This window comes from Miniopterus schreibersii, assembly GCF_964146895.1.
Source record: "Miniopterus schreibersii genome assembly, chromosome: 15".
Lineage (NCBI taxonomy): Eukaryota > Metazoa > Chordata > Mammalia > Chiroptera > Miniopteridae > Miniopterus > Miniopterus schreibersii.
In genome coordinates, this window is record NC_138115.1 from 49,998,938 (window position 1) to 50,019,105 (window position 20,168).

At 43.2% G+C, this 20,168-nt stretch overlaps 1 protein-coding gene across 1 annotated transcript in view; it reads right to left on the reverse strand.

Annotated features, from left to right (window-relative positions):
- Positions 1–5,247: 5,247 nt before the first annotated feature.
- The window catches only part of PRKAR2A (protein kinase cAMP-dependent type II regulatory subunit alpha), a 42,203-nt gene continuing 27,282 nt past the window's right edge, over positions 5,248–20,168 (reverse strand). Inside the window, exons 7-11 of the mRNA XM_081160667.1 lie at positions 18,213–18,314; positions 17,972–18,046; positions 12,088–12,153; positions 9,566–9,707; positions 5,248–9,088 (exon numbers count right to left, since the gene is read on the reverse strand). Coding sequence (XP_081016793.1) covers positions 8,955–9,088; positions 9,566–9,707; positions 12,088–12,153; positions 17,972–18,046; positions 18,213–18,314 — 519 coding nt within the window. The 3' untranslated portion in view covers positions 5,248–8,954. The remainder of the gene's footprint in view (positions 9,089–9,565; positions 9,708–12,087; positions 12,154–17,971; positions 18,047–18,212; positions 18,315–20,168) is intronic.

Genomic DNA, 20,168 nt, shown 5'->3' on the forward strand with positions numbered 1-20,168 from the left:
CAACAAAGAGAAACTACTATGTAACTGTATATATTTCTATAATTATAGAAGCAAGGAGAAACATAGGGAACATACATCTTGTAACTACTGGTTCCAGAGAGTGATGGTGAGAGAAGAAAGCGGCAAGAGTAAGCAGAAGAGGGAAAGACCAAGACTGTGCTGGGAACCAGCAGCTAGAATGAGTTCCCCCTTATGCATTTCATTATAGGTGTATAACTGTATGAAAAAGGTGATTTTTCAGAGAGGCTTGTTTAGGTGATGAAACGACCGAGACCACCAAGGAAACAATGACCACCTGACCTGAAAACTCGGGATAGAGTAGGGAGGAAGACTGAGAGGCTGCAGCGTGCTTCATCTGAGGCTTGTTTTGTGTCTGACCTCTGAGAAATCATTGAGTAAAATGTCTGTTTTATGCACCTTTCTGTATTTGTTATAATATTCCACAGTTTTTAAAAGATTTTAATTATTAAAAAAAGGAGGTCCTGGCCGGGTAACTCAGCTGGTTAGAGCATCGTCCCGATACGCAGGTTTCAATGAGCGAAATAAAGAGATGGGAGAGGGACAGGGCAGGGAGGACTGGACGCTAAACTCAGTGTAGCGTGTCCCAGAGGGAGTGAGCAGCGTGGAGCTAACACCCAAAGCCATGCTGTCCTGACAGAATCTCCCAGGAGTGGAGAGTAGAACCCAGGGCGGAGACCTGGGCCACCCTACACTAAACTGTATCTGGCTGGGTTAAAGCTGGCAACCCAGGTGGGAAGAAAACCAGCAGAACTACATGTTCCTGAGAAGGTTGTCCTTGGAGTAGGAGGGAGGAGTCCATCATGACAAATTTGACAGACTCCAGTGATCCAGAGAGTACTCTGGCTCTGCCCGAAGTCACCGAGGACTGCGGGGGTGGGCTGAGGTGAGGATGGGAGGTGAGGAGGCAGCTGCAGGTGTGGTCAAGGCTTTTTGCCATGAAGAGAGAACAGTGGGGCAGGAGCTTGAGGAGGAGCTTGGAGTTTCTGGCCCATTGCTTCTGTTTTCTCCCTAAAAGCCAAGCGAGGCCATTCATTGCCTGGCTGGTGTGGCTCAAGTGGTTGAGTCGACTCATGCACAAGCCCCGGTTGCACACTCAGTCCCCAGTGGGCGATGTGCAGGAGGCCGCAGATTAATGTTTCTATTTCTCTCTCCCTCTCCCTTCCTCTCTCTCTAAAATCAATAAAAACATATTAAACAAACAAACACTCGAGGCCACTGCTGAGGGGGGCAGGGGCACAAGAAGTTAGAGGACAGGGCTGAGGGCCAGGCAGCAAGCCCTGCCAGGAGCTTGAAGATGAAAGGAGGCACTGAGAGAGCTGGCCTCAGGGACGTAAGTAACCAGGCCCCAGGCGGGAATGGGCCAGGGCAAAAGAGGTCGTCCAAAGATGAATGGGGCAAGAATTGGACCAGGAGGCCAGGCAGTTGGGGAGCCCAGGGCAGTGCCTATGGGCAGTTGCTGCTCCCTTGCTGCACTTTGCCCCTCCCAAGCAGCCCTGGCGGGTGGGGTGAGCCTAGAGTCCTCTGAGATCAGCATCTCTCCACATCCCCTTTCCTGCCTGTTCCTTAAACTGAGCTAGGCGGTCTTGCTCAACCCCACCCTCTCTGGCCTGGAGTCCTCCCAGTGGCCCCAGCGCCTGGCTCAAGGGTGGGACGTGCAATTGCACGTAGGGAACATGATGTTCCCACCAGGGCAGGGTGTCCCCGGATGCCCCCCCTCCACACCCACAGCCCTGGGATGTCAGCCTCGGGGAGGGGCTGACTGCAAACCGTTCCAAAGATTTTATTTTTCCCAGAACAAAAGGCAGGAAAATTTCTAAGAAAAGATCCCCCAGGACCAGGGTGGAGGCAGCTCAAAGCACACCCTGTCCCTGGCACAATCAGGCAGTGAAGAGCCCAGGGGGCACTCTGGGAAATCCCCATCATGCTGGAAAGCCTGCCTGGTCTCAGCGGCACTCTTAATGTACATTTAGGTCATAAACCTGGACCTGGAACCAGTTTCTGGAAGCAGAGGCTTGCCCATGGGCTATAAAACCAGCTTTACACGTTTATGGTTTTCAGTTGTGTCGCCATCTCTGTCAAGGACCAGGGGCTGCTTTTGCTGTGAGCCAGAGATTACCGGCCTGAACAGAACACAAGAGGAGAGACCACACCAGCCACTGGACCCCAGCCCCCTACTGTATGTAGGTGGAATGGGCAGGGGGGCTAGTGCCCTCCCATAAACCTGGCTCGTTTACTGAGCAGCAAGCCAAAGGGAGGCTCTGTGTAAGGCTCCAACTCATCCTTGTCTGTGGACCCAGGGCAGGAGGAACTGCCAGTTAGGTGAAACTACCTTGAATTCTGAGGTAGGGCAAACGTGGGTATTTTGTATGTTGACCCACAATGGCAGCCCCAAGTTCAGGATCTGGGGGTCACGTGCTGTCCACCCCCCAGCTCCTTCCTGGTTGGGGAGAGGCTCTGGCTTCCGAAGCTGCCAGGGCTGCAGCTGCCAGTGGCAACAACCCCTTGTCAATTCCAGGCTGATTCCTGGGGGCATGTGAGCTTGTGTGTTGGCCTCATTTCTTACTCCATGGATAAGCCTGGCTGCACAGCTCTGGAACGGAAGGCCAGGGTCCAAGGTGGCTCACGAGCTGTTCCAGCTTGCCCGGGACTGATGCCTGGGACATCTGCCTCAAAGGCCTCTTCCCCCCAGCCCCACAGGCCCGAGACTCAGCTCCAGGTCTCCTGCTTCTCTATCTGCCCGGACTGGGATCAAAGCAGGCATGGGAATGTGTATTGCACATGTCCCTTCATGCCCAGGCTTTCATTTTCATGAAAATGTCCAGTTTAACTATGCTTGGATGTTATGCTGGAAAGAGCTGGTTTGCTTATCTTGTGGGTCTGGACTATAGCTCTAACACCACCTGTACACCCCTGCTTCCTCATTCTGGTCAGAAAGGAGATTGCTAGATCCTGGCTGCCTGCAGAATACACAGTGACTTTTCATCCTTGGCTCAGAGCAATCCTGCAGAGGAGGAAGGGGTGGGGCCCATGGCCAAGGCGGCCATGGGGATTTTAGCTGGTCCTATCTGTTTCAAATGCCCACTCTCGTGCCTGTCAGGATGGACTGATTGAGGAAGAACAGTGAAGAATAGTGAAGTCCTGCTGGCTTTCCAAGTGTCCCAGTCCCCCTTTGGTTTCACACTCTGGCCTGGCCAACCTCCTTTATAGCCTCTGCAGTCTACAAATGAGCTGGGCACTGCTTCACCCTGTGTACTTGAGGATAATCCAGATAACTGGTTTTATAGGATAGAGAGATGTGCCCACAGGATCAATGATTCTGGCTGGGAAGAAGCCAAAGAGGAAGGGGTAGAAATGTCACATGGAAAAAGACATTTTAAGAAAATTTTGACTTTTTTTAAACTTTTAAAAATATGTTTTTATTGATTTTTAGAGAGAGAGGAAGGGAGATAGAAACATTGATGAGAGAGAAACATCATTGATCGGCTGCCTCCTGCACACTCCTTAACCTGGGCACGTGCCCTGACCAGGAATTGAACCGGTGACCTCTCAGTTCCTGGGTCAACCACTCAACCACTGATCAACAGCCAGATGAAAAATTTGACTCTTAGCACACATCATCACAGAAGGCTACCTAGGCCAGAAAGGCATGTCGTCGTCTGGCCAACCTTCGTCATGATGTTTAGAATGACTGGCACGAAGATGACAGCTTCTGAGGAGTCCCTACCTGGAGAATCTTTCTTCAAACCTTAACTCTAGTCTTTCTTTCACAGCTCTCCCGATGCTTCTGTAACTAGAATTGTGTGATGCAAGCTAGAGCAGTGCATGTTTGTGTGTCCAAGCTACTTACTTTAGGCGGGCCCATGCAAAGTATTGGGGCTGGAAAAACATACCCAGGTCCTGCCAACTGCAACCCTGACCAAGCAATGGAGTTGGAGGAAGCGAGGGAAAGGTGAAAGGGAACATGTAGCTTGCTGCCATGTTTTTGGTAGGGGCTGCCAAGAACAAACAGCTCAAATTACCAGAAAACGTCATCCTGCTGGAAATTCGGTTGGTTTGATGGCAGAATACACAACCTGCACACTTTTTAAAAATCTGATTTTTAAAAAAAATGTTATTAATTTTAGAGACAGGGAGGGAGAGGGATAAGAGATAGAAACATCAGTGATGAGAGTCATTGATCAGCTGCCTTCTGCAGGCCCCCTGCTGGGGATCGAGCCCGCACCCGGCCATGTGCCTTGACCAGGAACTGAACGGGTGACCTCTCGGTGCATGGGACAGCGCTCAATTAACCGAGCCACACCGGGCCGGGCAGTACTTCGCCCTTTTGTACTGCCACGTGAAGGCAAGAGCAAACTGGAACATGGTTTTGTTGTAGAATGAGCTCCCTTTGGTCACTTGGAAATAAACTGTAGGTACAGTGGCCTATCACAGAGTCATTGCTAGTTCTGGTAGCCATGTTACAGAGAAGGAAATGATATAACAGTGTCAGACAGAGGATGATTTCTGCTGGGCTTCATTGGTGAGTATATTTTCCCTGGTAAGGAGTGTATTGGATACCCTTGTACACCATCTGCAACAACTCAAAGCTGTTTAATTTTATGTGTCAACCTGACTAGGCCATTGGTCAAACATTATTCTGGGAGTTTTTTGTTAAGGGTGATTTAAATCAACAGACTGAATAAAGCAGATTGCCCTCCTAATGTGGGTGGGCCTCATTCAATGAGCTGAAGGGTGGAACAGAACGGTCTGACTCTCCCCCAAGTAAGAGGGAATTTTCCTGTCTTTCGAATTGGGATATTGGCTCTTCCTGGATCTTGAGCCTGCTAGCCTTTGGACAGGAACTACACTATTGGCTCTTCTGGGTCTTGGGCCTTCAGACTCAGACTGGAATTAAACCATTAGCTCTCCTGGGTCTAAAGCTTGCCAGCTCATCCAGAAGATCTTGGGACTTGCTTGTCTCCATAATCAGGTGAGCCAATTCTTTATAATAAATCTCTTTACACACACACACACACACACACACACACTCTCTCTCTCTCTCTCTCTCTCTCTCTACTGGTTCTGTTTCTTTGGAGAAGCCTAACTAATACATATTCCCAGGCCTCCTCTTTAATTTCTAAGAACTCACACCCCAATCCCAACAATATATCTGCCAGATGAGTGATCCGATGGCCTGGAGCCCTGAAATGAGAGGACAAACACATGGCACAAGGCTGCACCAGAAAGTCAGACATGATTTGTCAGCCTTTATTAACCAAGAGCAGAGCCAAGCCCTAGAGTTTCCTTTTAAAAAATCCAACCTTGTTTATGGCAAACAATGATTTAATTATACATTCAATTCCACAGAGCAAGAATTAATCACTTTCCAATCACTTATTCTTCTGAGATTAAAACACAAGTGTAAACAGGTTAAAATAAAATTCTTCCCAATGATTTAAAAATAATTCCAATTGAAAGACATTTCAAACACTATGTGTAGAACTCAGGACCAAAAACAGACCTTAAAACATTTTTACCTTTGAGGTAGCACAATAATGCTGAATTAGATTTCTTTTATTACAATGAGCTTTAAGAAAACAATGAGGAATCTACCTTTTGCTCAAGGCGGGCTAAATGGTTTTCTGCAAATCCCCCATGAGGTTAGCAACAGTTTTCTTTAAAAAAAAAAAAACAAACATTTTTTTTTTTAAGTATAAAGATAGCCCTGCAGTGTGTAAAAGGAAACCCACGGGAAGGCTGCTTCCCATAAAATAGACATTAGAATCATTGAGGAACGTCAGCAGTCAAGACAGGAGGGACAAGAGGTAATTGTAGTGAAAACACCAAAACAACTTGTATCTTGGCAAGATTGGTTTACAAATGCATGTCAAGAACAAAAATTCCAACATCAGCCTACTGAAAACAAAAGATAAAAGATGACATTCACAGGTCTTTTTTCTTTTTCTCTGTGCAAAGATGCTCTTTCACTTTTTCTAAATGAGAGGGGATTGTTTGTACACTTGACACGACATGGAGATGCTGTGTACCCAGGGTGCTGCTGGGTGGCGGCGGCACCGCTCACTGACTGCTCTGCCACTGTGAGCAGAGAACCTGGGCGGTGAGAGGATGAACACAACCTCTCCCGGCTGGAGAACCATTTCTTGCCACTTTGCTGCCGAATTCACTCATTAAACTGCTCAAAGAAAACCTCCACCCTGGATTTCTGAGCATCTATCGCAATTGTATGTAACACAATTATATATATAAGGGCTGTTGGCTAAGGCCAGAACACATGAATCCTTCCTTCAGAGAATACGACCAAGAGAGAGTGGATGTGATACACTGGGGCCAGAAGGAAGGGTAATACTGCAAGCTGGACCGCGAACTCTCAGAACATTCTCCACCCTCCAAAATCAATTAGCAAAGGGTCATTTCCCAGCCCACACTCTGCCCCATGAGGCTCAACCGTCAGGGCAGGGCTTGCCTAGCACAATGTGGACACCAGAGCCCTGAGGTGAACTCGTCTATTCCTTTGGTTCCCCATGCTACACAGAGAATTGGAACAGTGTCAGACTCCGGGCACCTTGGTAATGGCTATGTCCTGTTTCACTCACACTGGTCCCTTTAAAGTCTCCCTCCTTCAAGCCAGGCCCCAGAGGGGCTCTGTACGAAGTGAGGGGCAAGACTGATGATCTGTACGTCAAACAGTAATTACAGCAGGAGGACTTAAACCTGATGAATTCTACTCTGTAAAACACCAATCATGAGCAAGCCGGGGGTGTCAAAGAGGCTTCTGTGAAGGGACAGGCTGGACGGGGATGTGCAAGAGGGCAGGACGAGAAAGCCTATTCCCAGCAGCCTGTGGGAGTGACTTTGGCACGGAGTTCACAGCCAGCCCTAACAACGCTGGCATGGGGTGGGGGGCGCAAAGGGGGCATCTGCTCAGCGTTTAAACAGAGTCCTCACAGTCTGGGGCTAGATCTCTGTGTCACTCCCAAAGCCCAACGTACTGTTACCTCTGCAAGAAACTGGTGTGGTTCTTGTCAACTGAAGTGCAAGATCTGCCTTCTTATTTGATAATAAAGCAACACCATAGAAAACAATAACCTTGAAAAATCATGGGGAAAACCACATGGGCTTTCCCAGTGCCAGCTGCCTGTTTTGGAGTATTAGTTACAACCTTTCACACTTCTGAGAGCTGCAATGCAGGCTACTTAGGGCAGCCTGAAAAGAGTCCTGCTGCTTTCACTTCACGGAGCACAAGAAAAAGGGAGAATTGACCAAGCTTGTGGTGAGTCACCACTCTGGAAATCTCCTGACCACACTGTCTGTGGCAAAAACAGAGAGCACAGCTTGTGTGGACAATGGAAGGTGACCACGTGGGCTCCATCATCACCCACAGTAGGAACCACTTTAAGCCCTAGCTCATAATCTCTTAGGGATTTACTGAGTAATACAAGTTTTTAAAAAATCATATTGGAAAGGGCCTCTTGAATTAATATAAACTTGGTTACAATGCAAATGTCACACTGCTCTTAGGATCGCCTGTAACATCTGATTTTAAGTCATTCCAAAGAAAAAATTCATTCTGAAACATATCTTTAGGATAAATATTAGGATAATTCATCAGGATTCTACCTGATATAATTAAAAGGTTAAAAAAGTTTTAAAATACAAGCTAAATTATTACTTTCCTTTGGGATTAATTGGAACCCCAAATATTCCTAACATCTTAATTAGAAAGGTCTTTGCAGTAATTCTATAAAATTGTAAATGATGCCGATTTTTGAAAACTAACAAAATGAGTTGATCTTTAGGATAAATGCCTGAGTCAGCTGACAAACTGATATATATGAATACGTCCAAGGGGAATTTCTAAATAGAGAAATATTTGTTTAATTTCAAAAAATAGCTGCTTCTTCTTTAAAGAGTTTAAAAATTGATGGTTCAACAGCAGAGCTATGTGATAACTCTGGAGTAGAAGGAAAAGGTTCTCTTTGTAGTATAACCTCTTGCCGGCACACTGCCATTAGCCTGTAGAGGTAACTGGAAACAAGGGATGGCAGAATTATCCAGGAAAGTATTTGGGTCAGATAGAGTAATGGCACCTCCAGACCCTGGCTCCTTAAAAATGGACAGCAATTTATTCATGCAAACTGCAGAGATTAAACAAAACAAAATCTACTAAAACAAAACAAAACCCCCAACCCAGAAAACCTTCCCTGTCTCTCTGCTACCTGAAGAATGTACCAAACCCAAATTTTCTGCTCTAACATGGGTCCCAATGATTGATCAGTGTGCTTTGGGGTGCTGACTGCTGGGCCCTGGGCAGGGCCATCCCCTAAGAATCACTGAATTTGGAGACAACTGTCATGTGTGCAGCTCTCAGCAGATAGTACAATGCCACAGGACCACATACCTCCATCATATCTGCCACCGTTTTCCACTGTAGAACCAAAGGCTACAATTTTGAACAAATGTGGACTTTCTCAAAAGACAAATGAGATCAAAAGCTACAACATTTCCTCCCTTGAAAAAGGTTGGGAGAGGGTGTCTACAGTTATACAACAGGTTTCTGCAGACCTGTGGTAACTTCCAAAAGCAATAGTAGCAGCAGGAGAGGAAAGGAAGATGTTTACACTTTGGACTTTGTATCAGGCACTTAAATTGTTGGAGAGACATGCCATTTTGAACCAAATATGTGAAACTGGGTTGGAATAATCATTACAAGTAGTCTAATAATGGGCTTTCAGAAGCAAAGTGGAGGTGCAGGTTGAACCTCTACCCATCCTTTAGTGCTGACTTTCAAGTTTTCTAAATGCCCATGGCCATAGCAATGGCAGCTGTGGTGGCAACAGCAGGAACAGTTCTGTCGTGTCTGCTTTCTGTGTGTGTTCTGTGGCTGACTGTAAGGTTTTGGTGTCACACTGAGAAGACTCTGGGGTGTGGCACACCTACTGCCCAGGGTCGGCCAGATCCATGCTGGAGCCAAACATCTTCACCAGCTGTTCCTGGTAGTGTGAGATGTTCCTCTTCATGATGTCCATGCAGGGCCCCAGAAGCCTCTCAAATGCTAGTACATCCATAACTGCATTATTAAAAAGAGATGAGGAAGAGAATGAATTCTATACCAACAATTCCAAGGTCATTCTCTTTGTGCAAACCTTTTCTTAAATATATACATTCACATTACAGGATATTAGACTTTGGGATACTGGGCACTTGGGAAAAGGGGAAATGTTTCCATGGAACACAGCAGGACTGTGTCATATAAGTTTGAGACTTTGCAGAGTCCAGTAGCACCTGTTTCTCTCTGTCCCCACACAACCCTGGACACTTGCCCCCTCTTTTCACACTGCCAGGGTGCCTGTATGCCCGCCTTGTTCACAGACTACAATCAGTGCTCAGAAATGTTTGTGAGAAGAAAATATTCTCATTTCTAGTTGGTCACACAAACTGCCCAAGTCTAGATTTAAGAACCGGTGAAATAAGTCAAGGCTTGCTGATGAGAAAAAAATACTGCATGTTAGAAAAAAAGTATTAATGCATAAAGAGTTTTTCTTACCTAAGCATTTGACATTTCCCACAGCATAAGCAGAAGCAGCTCTAGGTTTGTTGGTCACCAGTGCAAGCTCCCCAAAATATTGCCCCTTATGGCAGCGGGCAATCTCGACCTCCTGGTTCCCATCATCCTTGTCTGCTTTAGTCTAGAGCAGGGAGAGAACATGATCCAGGCTGACTCCAGAATCAGAGTGGGGCATGTCCAGTTGCACACACTTGAATTCCCTTAACACAATTACTGAGAAATTCACTTTGCAGAGATTCTAACTGTACCATATAAAATGCACGGGCCAATCTCAGTGGCATGGTTTAATCAGAGGAGTTGGCTTTCACCTGGGACTTCATCTGAATTCTAATCCCCTTCAGGTAATAGGAAAATATCAAGAGGTAAGGCCCAAACCATTTTCTTTTGAAGATTTATATATATTATTATAATACATTTTATATTAATATATAATAAGTAATTATAATATATAATTAACATATAATATATAACATATTATAATTATAATGTATAATTAATAATATAGGACACATATATTATAACTATAATTATAGTATAATATATTATATAATTAATATGTATTATATTATGTTAATATATGTTAACATATAATAATACATATATTTTATACATATATATGAATACTCTCAGTTTGGTAGATGCTAACTTCTGTGGCACAGAGGAAAAGACATGTTTTGATAATTCTTTCTAAATAATGTCAATGCTTTTCTTAGATAAAGAGTCAAAACCCTGGGCTGCTACTTTTTGATTTGAGACCATGCCTTTCTCGGACAAAACTTACAGTGACAAATTTTCTTTTTGGGTATTTTCTTCTTAAGCTAGTGGTCCCCTCCCACATGTATTTTTAGAAGAATTAAGTAGCTAAATATTTTTAAAATAATGTCCAACCTTGACATTTGGTGGTTTAACTCTGTGTTAAAAAATCAAGAAGGGCCTGGCCAGAGTGGCTCAGTGATTGAGTGATGACCCATGAACCAGGAAGTCACACTCATTCAATTCCCAGTCAAGGCACAAGCCTGGGTTTCAAGCTCAGTCCCCAGTAGGGGGCATGCAGGAGGCAACTGAGCAACGATTCTCTGTCATCACTAATGTTTCTCTCTTTCTCTCCCTCTCCCTTCCTCTCTCTGAAATCAATAAAAACATTAAAAAAGAAAAACCAAGCAGGTTGTAATTCGTGCTTATCAGATTACTAAAAATAGTAATGTACTATATTGTATTTAGAGTTTCCCTTTTTTTTTTTTTTTAAAACAAATCCCTCTGCTAAGCTAAGCAATAAGTTGCTTAAGTAAATGATTATTTAGAATATATTAGTAAGAATTAGTCTCAAATCTCTAAGAGCCCCTTTATGTTATGGGCAGATAGACAATTTTTTGAAGGTTTATTTAGAAAAATAAACAAGTGCCACACTAGCTTACATGGCCTAACCATTTTTCCTTCCACACATCTGCCCTGAACTGTCTGTTCTTAAGTCTATCTGCCCCATTCAAGCCAATGCTCTCTTTCCTATTTCTGTAGTGTTCTCTAGGACCACAGACATGTTGGTGCCCACCTAGTCCCTTCTCTAGAATAGCACTTCCCACATTGTCACACCAATATCAGACCCCTGGGGGTTTTGTTACAATAGAGATTCTGATTCATTAGGTCTGGGGCAGGGTCCAAGACTGCATTTCTGACAAGCTCCCTCAATCCCCCAGTACCACAGTGCTGATGGTCCTACACACCCAACACTATGCTGTGTGGCAATGAATACCTGAGAAATGTACATTTATCAGCAGTCCCAAAACTAAGTGAAAGAACACAGAAGTTTCAAACTATTGTTTCATGTGAAATAACATCTATTTTTAATTCGGAATCAAGCCATCTTATAAGCAGTAATCATGTTTTTCTTTCTTTCTCCATTCTTAACTTTTAATAAAGATGTTCTATAGAAGGTTTCATACTAGGTTTATTTAGTATTAGATATAACTCACTATTTTAACAAATTCTATATTCTTTAAAAAAAGTAAAACAGGGAAATCTGATGATATATTTATGGTAAGAATCATTCCTCCCTCTTCTAGTCATCAGTTTTCTAGGTCTCCCTACCCATCAAATGGCCATAATAATAGCCATACTAATAATTGTCCTAGAGACCTCCTCTCTCAGTGCCCTAAAAAGGAAGCTATTTTCATATTCAATACCTACATGTATTTTTTAATTATATAATTCCTCCATTTTTCTGTTGGGATGTTTATCTTTTTATTGATTTGTAGGCTAATATTTCTCATATTACTGATTACATAGCAGAGGCAAAGGCAATAGGGACAAGAAGAAATACACTAACTTTCTATCAATGGATGGGCCTACCACATGGGTCTTTGCCAGTCACATACCTCACCTAACAATGGTGGTTTTAGTACACTAAACACACTTCACTTTATTTAAAGCAAACAGTTACTTTCTGTGCATACACCTGGCTGGATCTTCCCTAGAATAACTTGCATCATCACACATAAACTCACCTTGCTTTTAATCAAGATGCGCACTTCACCGGACTCTATAATGTAAAAGCTATCAGCCTTTTCACCCTGAAAAGGGAAAGGAGGTCAGGCACATATGTATGAAGAGGGACACAGAAGTAGATCATTTTGTTATTGCCTGAGCTCTGATTTGTATTTATTTTCCAACTCTACAAATCAATCAATGGCTAACAAATTCAGAACAAAACTAGAGGATCCTGATCACAGGGGATGTCAGTCCAGTGTAACTAACACACACCTCTCATTTCCTAACATGGAATATTCACATTTTCCTCCAAGAATATACCCAGGTTGCCAAATGCACAAAGCACTGTTCTTCTTATTGCTCGTGTTGGTCCACAACTGAAACCTATGATGAGGGATCAGTAGCCAAGGCTGCTACAGACAGTATCAAGATGACTCCTGGCTACCTCTGGGTCCAGGTATAATTTTGACCACCAAATGCAGCCCTCTGGAGGACAGTGTGGATCTGGTGAAAGCCCTGCCATGGTCAGGAAGGTGCTTTGATACGGGCTGATGTCATCCTTATGAGCCTCAGGCTTTTCTTTTGCTTGTTTTGATTTTAACCCACTTAGCTGAACTAGTCATTCAAGTAATTCAACAAATAATTAAGTGCTTACTATGTGCCAGGCACTATTTTATTCCAGGCATGTGAGATACATCAGTGGACAAAACAAATATCCCTACCCTTGTGAAACTTAGTCTGTAGTGTGAACGAACTGTAAACAATCAACATAATAATCAGTAGATTATGCTGTTGTGTTGGAAGGCAGTAAGTGCTACAGGAAGAAAGCAAGCAGGGAATGTGGAGACTGCAGGACTGGGGAGCAGATGGCTACAGTATCTGACAGGGCCTCACTGAGGTGAGATCTGAGCAAAGGCGGGAGGAGGTGAGAGTTAGGCCAGCAGATATGGGAGAAGCAGCTTTCAGGCATGCTTCAGACTATGGGCCCCCACTCAACCTCTGAAGCAATGACCATCTACACTGGGTAATTCAATACTAATCATGTGCTCTCATTCCATCTGAGTCTTATATCTTCAGTGAGAATCTATACTTCTTCCGAGCATTCATAAGGCTTCATATCCTTCGACCACCATAGTACGTTCACCATGCACAGCTGAAGTTGACATTCCTGCGTTTTCTGGTTCCAGGGCCCCATATAATCACCTCTCCATGTGAGTGAAAGCAACAACTTTATAAAGGGATGTCTGTGGGTTCCCATGCTGCTATGCTGGGTGGCTATCCTACACGCAACAGAGCCAAATCACCATGAAGTTCTAGCATTACATAAATAGCTGCATGATAGGAGTTGATGGAGGATAGGGAGCCATGAAAGAAATGAAAAAAAATCAACACAAACATAAAAATTTGTGTTGATGAACTTGAAAGGATGTAATAAAAGAAACTCTGAAGGGACAGTGGGCCAGGGGCTCCCCCAACAGCATGTGTGGTCTGGAGAACATCCAGAGACAGGCTGAGATGCATGCTAGGATCCCCCCATTCCCTGCAATAGGCAATGGCTTCTATTCTTTCTGCTGTACCTGGGCCCCAGCTGGACATCAGTGTTAAGAAGGCATGCACCCTCAGGTATAACACATGTGTAAAAAACAACTGGGCTGCAGAAAGAAGCTAGAAGCATGTGGGTGCTAAAGAGTCACAGCAGTCAGAGTACAAGGTCCAAGGGGACTTAAGGTAGGAATCTCTAAGTGCTAAAGATCATCATTGATCTTCAGAGATGTAGGCAAATTTCTAGTTTAGGAATGCCCCTAATGTAGCCCAGGCTGGTGTGCTCAGTGCTTAGAGCATTGGCCGGTGCACTGAAGAACCTCGGGTTCAATTTCTGATCAAGGGCACATACCTGGGTTGCAGGTTCGATCCCGGCCCTGGTCAGGGTGTGTGTGGGAGGCAACCAATCAATGTGTCTCTCTCACATCTATGTTTCTCTCTCCCTCCCTCCCTCCCTTCCACTCACTCTAAAAATCAATGGAAAAAATGTCCTTGAGTGAGGATCAAAAAAAAAATGGTTTGTTGGTTTGTATAGATTTAGATAAGCTGCAAGCGTAAAATACACACCAGATTTTGAAGACTGAGTTACTCCTCCCCCCAAAAGGAATGTAAAACATCTCATTAAACTTTTATGATACTTAGATATTGAAGTGGTAATATTTTAGATATATTTGGTTAAATAAAATATATTAAAATTAAGATCACCTGTTTCTTTTTTTAATTTGGCTACTAAAAACATTTTAAATTACATATGTGGCTCACATATTTCTATTGAACAGTGGTGGTCTAGAAGTAAACATAGGAGAAAATCTTATTGAGCTTGCAAGGGTATTTTTAAAAAGGGCATAAAAATAATGAATTATAAGAGGAAAAAATGACAAACTGAACTCATCAAAATTAAAAACTTTTGTTTTTTAAAAGCTACCATTAAGAAAATGAAGAGACAAGCCACAGACACAGATTGGGAGAAATATTTGCAAGTCATTTGTCTGATAAAGGGTTTGTACTTAGAATATGTAAAGAACTCTTATAACTCAATAATAAGCCAAACAACCGACTTTTAAATAGGGCAAAAGACTGCACAGATATGTTACCAAAGAAAACATGAGGATAGCAAGCATTCACGGGAAAAGATGCTCAACATCATTAGACATTAGGTAAATTCAAATTAAAACCAAAATAAAACACCACTTGATACCACTAGAATGGCTAAAATTAAAAGCTGTCAGTGCTAAATGCTGGTGAGGACGCAGAGTATCTGGAACTCCTGTGCACTGCTGGGGAAATGCAATTTTGTATAGCCATTTTTTAAATTTTTATTTTATTTTATTTTTAAGCCATTTAAAAACCAATTTGGCAGTTTGCTAAACACACATTTACCATGTGACTCAGCATTTCCATAAAAACATATGTCTACACAAAGACTTGTATGTGAATGTTCACTGCAGTTTTACTCATAATTACCAAAAACTGGAGAGGCCCCAGTGTCCCTCAAACGGAATTATGCTACATCCATACAATGAAATGCTTCTCAGCAATAAAAAGGAATGCTCTGCTGATACAAACAGCATAGACAAATCTCAAAAACATATGCCAATCCCTAGCTGGTTTGGCTCAGTGGTTAGAATGTTGGCCTGAGGACTGAAGGGTCCCGGGTTCAATTCTAGCCAAGGGCATGTACCTCGCCGTTGCAGGCTTGCTCCCCGGCCCAGTCGGGGCGCGTGCGGGAGGCAACCAATCGATGTTTCTCTCTCACACTGATGCTTTTCTCTCTCCCTTCCACTCTCTCTGAAAAGCAATGGAAAAAATATCCTCGGGTAAAGGTTAAAAAAAACAAGAAACATAAGCTAAGAGAAAGGAGGCCGACACAAGACTCTGCATTATACAATTTCACTTATGTGAAATTCTAGAAAAGGGATTTATAGAGTGATAGGAGGCAGATCAGTTATTTCCAGAAGGAAGGGGGTTGGGGGTGGGGACTGACTGCAAATACAAATGAGAGAACTTCTTGGGGTGATGGAAATGCCTTATTCTACGATTACAGGGGTGTTATAAAATTCTTGAATTGTATACTTAAACTTGGTAATCTTATTGTATGTAAAACATACAATATGTATCAAAGCTGACCAAAACAACATAAAGCACATTTTCTGACTCAGTCGGTCTGGGGTGGAGCCCAAGAACATGCATTTCTAACAATTCCTAACAATATCTATAACATTCCCAGATGGTGGTGGTGCTGCTGCTGCTGGTGGTGCTGGGACCTCACTTAGAGAAACCTTGGTCTAGAGACACTGCCAAAAGGGGTCTAGAATAAATACATTAATTCGTGTCCACTCTGCACCACCAGCTAGCACTCTTATGCAAGAGCAGACACCCCAGAAAACACTGTGGCTTCTCATACCTCTTGACACACCTCCTGAAGGACTGAGGCTTTCAGGATGAAGTAGAGGCCCTCTGGGTGTAAACTAAAACACCTTGGGTTCAGAAGCAAATGTGACCAGTCAACACGTCCCATTCCTGCAGCCTGGCACTGCATTCTTACCATACTAGGATACCTACCCTGGCACGCAGCTCATGCCCACACGCCCTTGCTCATATTGTTCTCTTGCCCCTGGAAGACCTTTCCCTGACCTCAACTGTTGAAGCTGCACTTGTTCAATAAGCCCAACTCAAATGGCATTTCCTTCATGAAACCATATGGAGCATTTCCTTTTTTCTATATTCTGTCATTTATATAAAACTACATTACAGAGCTTATATCTGGTCTATCTTAATGTTTACAGAATCAAACCAATTTCTTTTTTTTAAAGTTTCAATGACACTTCTGTTATACTTTTTATTTTACTTATTTATTTATTTTAACCCTCACCCGAGGATATTTTTCCACTGCTTTTCAGAGAGAGAGGAAGGGCGGGGAGAGAGAGAAACATTGATGTGAGAGACACATCAATTGGTTGTCCCTCTCACGAGCCTTGATCAGGGCTGGGAACGAGCCTGAAACCGCACGCAGTACGTGTCCTTGGCTGGAATCGAACCCAGGGCCCTTCAGTCCACAGGCGGATGATCTAGCCACTGAGCCAAACTGGCTAGGGCACAAACCAACTTCAAATTAAAAGAATTAACAGTTGGGGTACCCAGAACACAAGCTTTAGAGATGCCACTCAGAGTAGACAAGGTTTTGTCGTCAGCCCTCTTTCTCTGGAAGTGCCTCTCTCCTTCTGTGATAAGCCTGATTAGCCCCTGTGGTGCTGGTTGGGCAAACTCCAGGGGTGGGCCTGGACTCAGGCTTGACCAGTCTAAGTCTTTCCTCCTCCTAGCCCCAGTTCTGGGTTCAAGGATGGGCACAACACTCAAACCAGACCAGCTAGATTTCTTTCCAGCGCTCTTGCCAGAACCACCGGCAGAGTTTAAACTTGGCAAAGTCCATAATACTCTTTAAATAACCCTGCATCAAGCAAGTCTACCAGCACCATTTTCCCAATAGCGTTTGCTTACTTTGCGTCTGTCACATTTTGGTAATTCTCCCAATACTTCAAACTTTTTCATTGTTATTATACTTATTAGTGATTTATGATCAGTGATCTTTGACATTAATAGGGCAAGATTCTCCATCGGCAAAAAGATTACGACTCGCTGAAGGCTCAGGTGATGGTTAGCATTTTTTAGTAATAAAGCATTTTTAATTAAGGTATGTGCATTGTTTTTTTAGACATAATGCTATTGCACACTTAACAGAATACCATATAGTGTAAACATAACTTTTATATGCACTGGGAAACCAAAAAATTCATGTGACTCCCTTTACTGAGATATCTGCTTTATAGCAGTGGTCTGGAACCAAACCTGCAATATATCTGAGGCACGCCTATAATTAAAAACGCAAACATAGTAGATGAGAAAAATTATTACATAGTACTCGTCACAATGATCCAGTGCATTGTATAGTGATCCTTAAAGTACCCAAAAGTAACATGAGAAAAGGGCACAAAGGAAACAATAAAGGAACCTTATAAATCTGGTCAATCACTGAAGACTGAAGACTCTGGTTTGTGTTGGATTAGCTAAGAGGCTACCTTTGTGTCAAACATAAAGAGAAGGTAAAGGGCCCAACTCTTCAAACTTCCTCAGGTTTTAACAGCCATGAATGAAGCTTACTCAGAGTCAAAAGAAAATGACATCTGAAAGCACAAACACCAGAAGCCAAGGAGAGGTGAGTGAAGGCAACAGATGGGAATGTCAGTAAGAAACATCAATGGGCTTCAGGAGATCTGCAGGAAGCGTGCCCTAGTACCTCCCAAAAGTGAGAGGACAGGCACACACACATGCACAAGTCCCTCACGAGGGGACTGCCCCCACCTGAGTGATTATGCGCTCCCCATCCTTGAAGTCTCTCTCTGCAATTACATCCACAATCTTCATTCGTTCTGACACCTGAAACAGAGATACACTCGCAAGTCATAAGAAGACCTCCACTGAAAGTCACAAATAGTATCTACACAACACAGAAATGAGTTATAGTAGTTTGAGTTGAAAACCTAACAGTAGCATAGTTTCAATGGCTTTTCTCACACCCCCATAGACAGTCTTCAGCACTTACCTCTAGGGACTTGAGCAGGGGCACAGACTCAATGAAGGTCTCAAACGTCTTCCGCTTCCGTGCATTGTTCTTCACTATGATTCTTCTAAACGTCGACCGGTCCTATGGAGAGGGGGTGAAAATCCCAGTGAGTGCCTATGCGAGAGAACGTCTGCGGGTTAACTAACTGGGCCACTGCAAACACTGGGACTGTGAAAGGCACTAAGTCTGGTACTTTAATCTAAGTCAGCCAGAGCCAGACTCTCACGAGCAGCTGCTTGCTGTGCGGTGCGCAACTGGGCCACCTATAGGTGGTAAATAGAATATAAAGGGAAAAACTCCCAGTCAAACATCTGAGAGCTTCCGGTCTGTCACTGCTCAGTGTGAAAAGATGCACCTTAAGAAAAAGGAGATAAAACAATCAGATGGCTTTTGCCCTCAAGGATTTTACAATCTCAGTGAGGACACAATACAAAATACATAGGGATAAATATAAATTTGTCTGGGACCTGAAGGAGGGGTAGAATTTAAATTAAGAGAGACAGGAGGAAACTCAAGATGGAAAGCAGGCATAAGAAAGGTACCTTGAGTCCAGCAAGTCATGGATTCAGAATCAGGAGACAGTTAACCAGAGCTATAGCCAGGCACTTCTCAGATGCGTGGGGAGGGACATGCAGCCAGGAGAATGTTAATTGATTGGCTTTAGACTTCTAAATGTTTACACAGTTATTTGTACCTAAGTTAATTGTAGTTTTCTTCTACCTCAGGCTGTCAGTAATGAAAAAATAATTTTTTGGAGGGAGGGGGTTACAGTAATGACATCCTAAAGGCTGGCAGGATGAAAAACGGCAAGAAGCTGAAGGCATGTTAAGCTTGTAGGTTTGCTATTTTAGCATTCTTGATGATGGGGTAGGTGTAGGTAGAGAAAACACATAAAAGACAACTAAATCGAGATGTCTAAATGGGTTTCACCAGCTCATGTTCCATTAAGGACAGAATTCCCAGGCACTATCCCATGCAATGTTTCATCTGCCTTACAAAAGAAGTCACCTACTGCACCCTACACACCTAGTGTGAACCATGGCAGACTGCTACCCTCCCTCCCTAAACTGCTGTACACATAACATCTGCCCTCCAACATTTTGCCAGATTCTGCCCCATTTTCTTCATCTGTCTGCTTGAGAAGAGCCACTCAGTCTCTGAATGCTATAATGGGCTGCATTATATGCCACTACTTTTTTGAAGTCCAAGGTTAGAAATGTATCACTTAAAATGTTACTGTTATACTTTGGAATATTACTGCAATGTAATATTCCAGCCTGGGCAACATTGATGCATTTTATAACAGAATTTATTTTCTCCCTATTATTTATTGACCTATCCTTGAGTTTTCCAACCACTGAGTCCCCAAAGTGTGTGATCTATTCTGAAGTCATTCTATCACTCATCTCTCAGGAGCATTCTTATTTTCTTAAATCACAGTAAAGTGCTGTATATGTCTTTAAAATGTGATTTCATTTGAGGAAATATGTTAATCCTATGGTATACATTCAATTCTGCTTTTAAGGTCAATAGAAACAAATTACTATAGATGTCAATGCTTTAAAAGTAAAATATGGAATTTGTACAAGAGAATGACTATTTTGTTTAAGAGAGTCATATATTTTGAAGGAAGGTGGGTCATGTACAATAAAGGATAGGAATCACAGCCGTGCTATGCCTAAGACATTTTAGGAACGTTCTCTTTCCCAAAATCTGGCCATCAGCCTTTCTAGTCATTTAATCTACTAGATATTGGCATGGACCAAGACACAAGTGGATGCCTGAACAGAGAGAAGAGAGTCCTGGGACAGCTAGAGATGCAAAACACTGTAGGCAGAGCTTTCAATGACTTATTTTTCTAGGCTGTCTCTTGTATAGAGTTATCCCCCCCCCTTTCTACTTGTCTCATGAAAACATAAACACAAAATGCAGTAA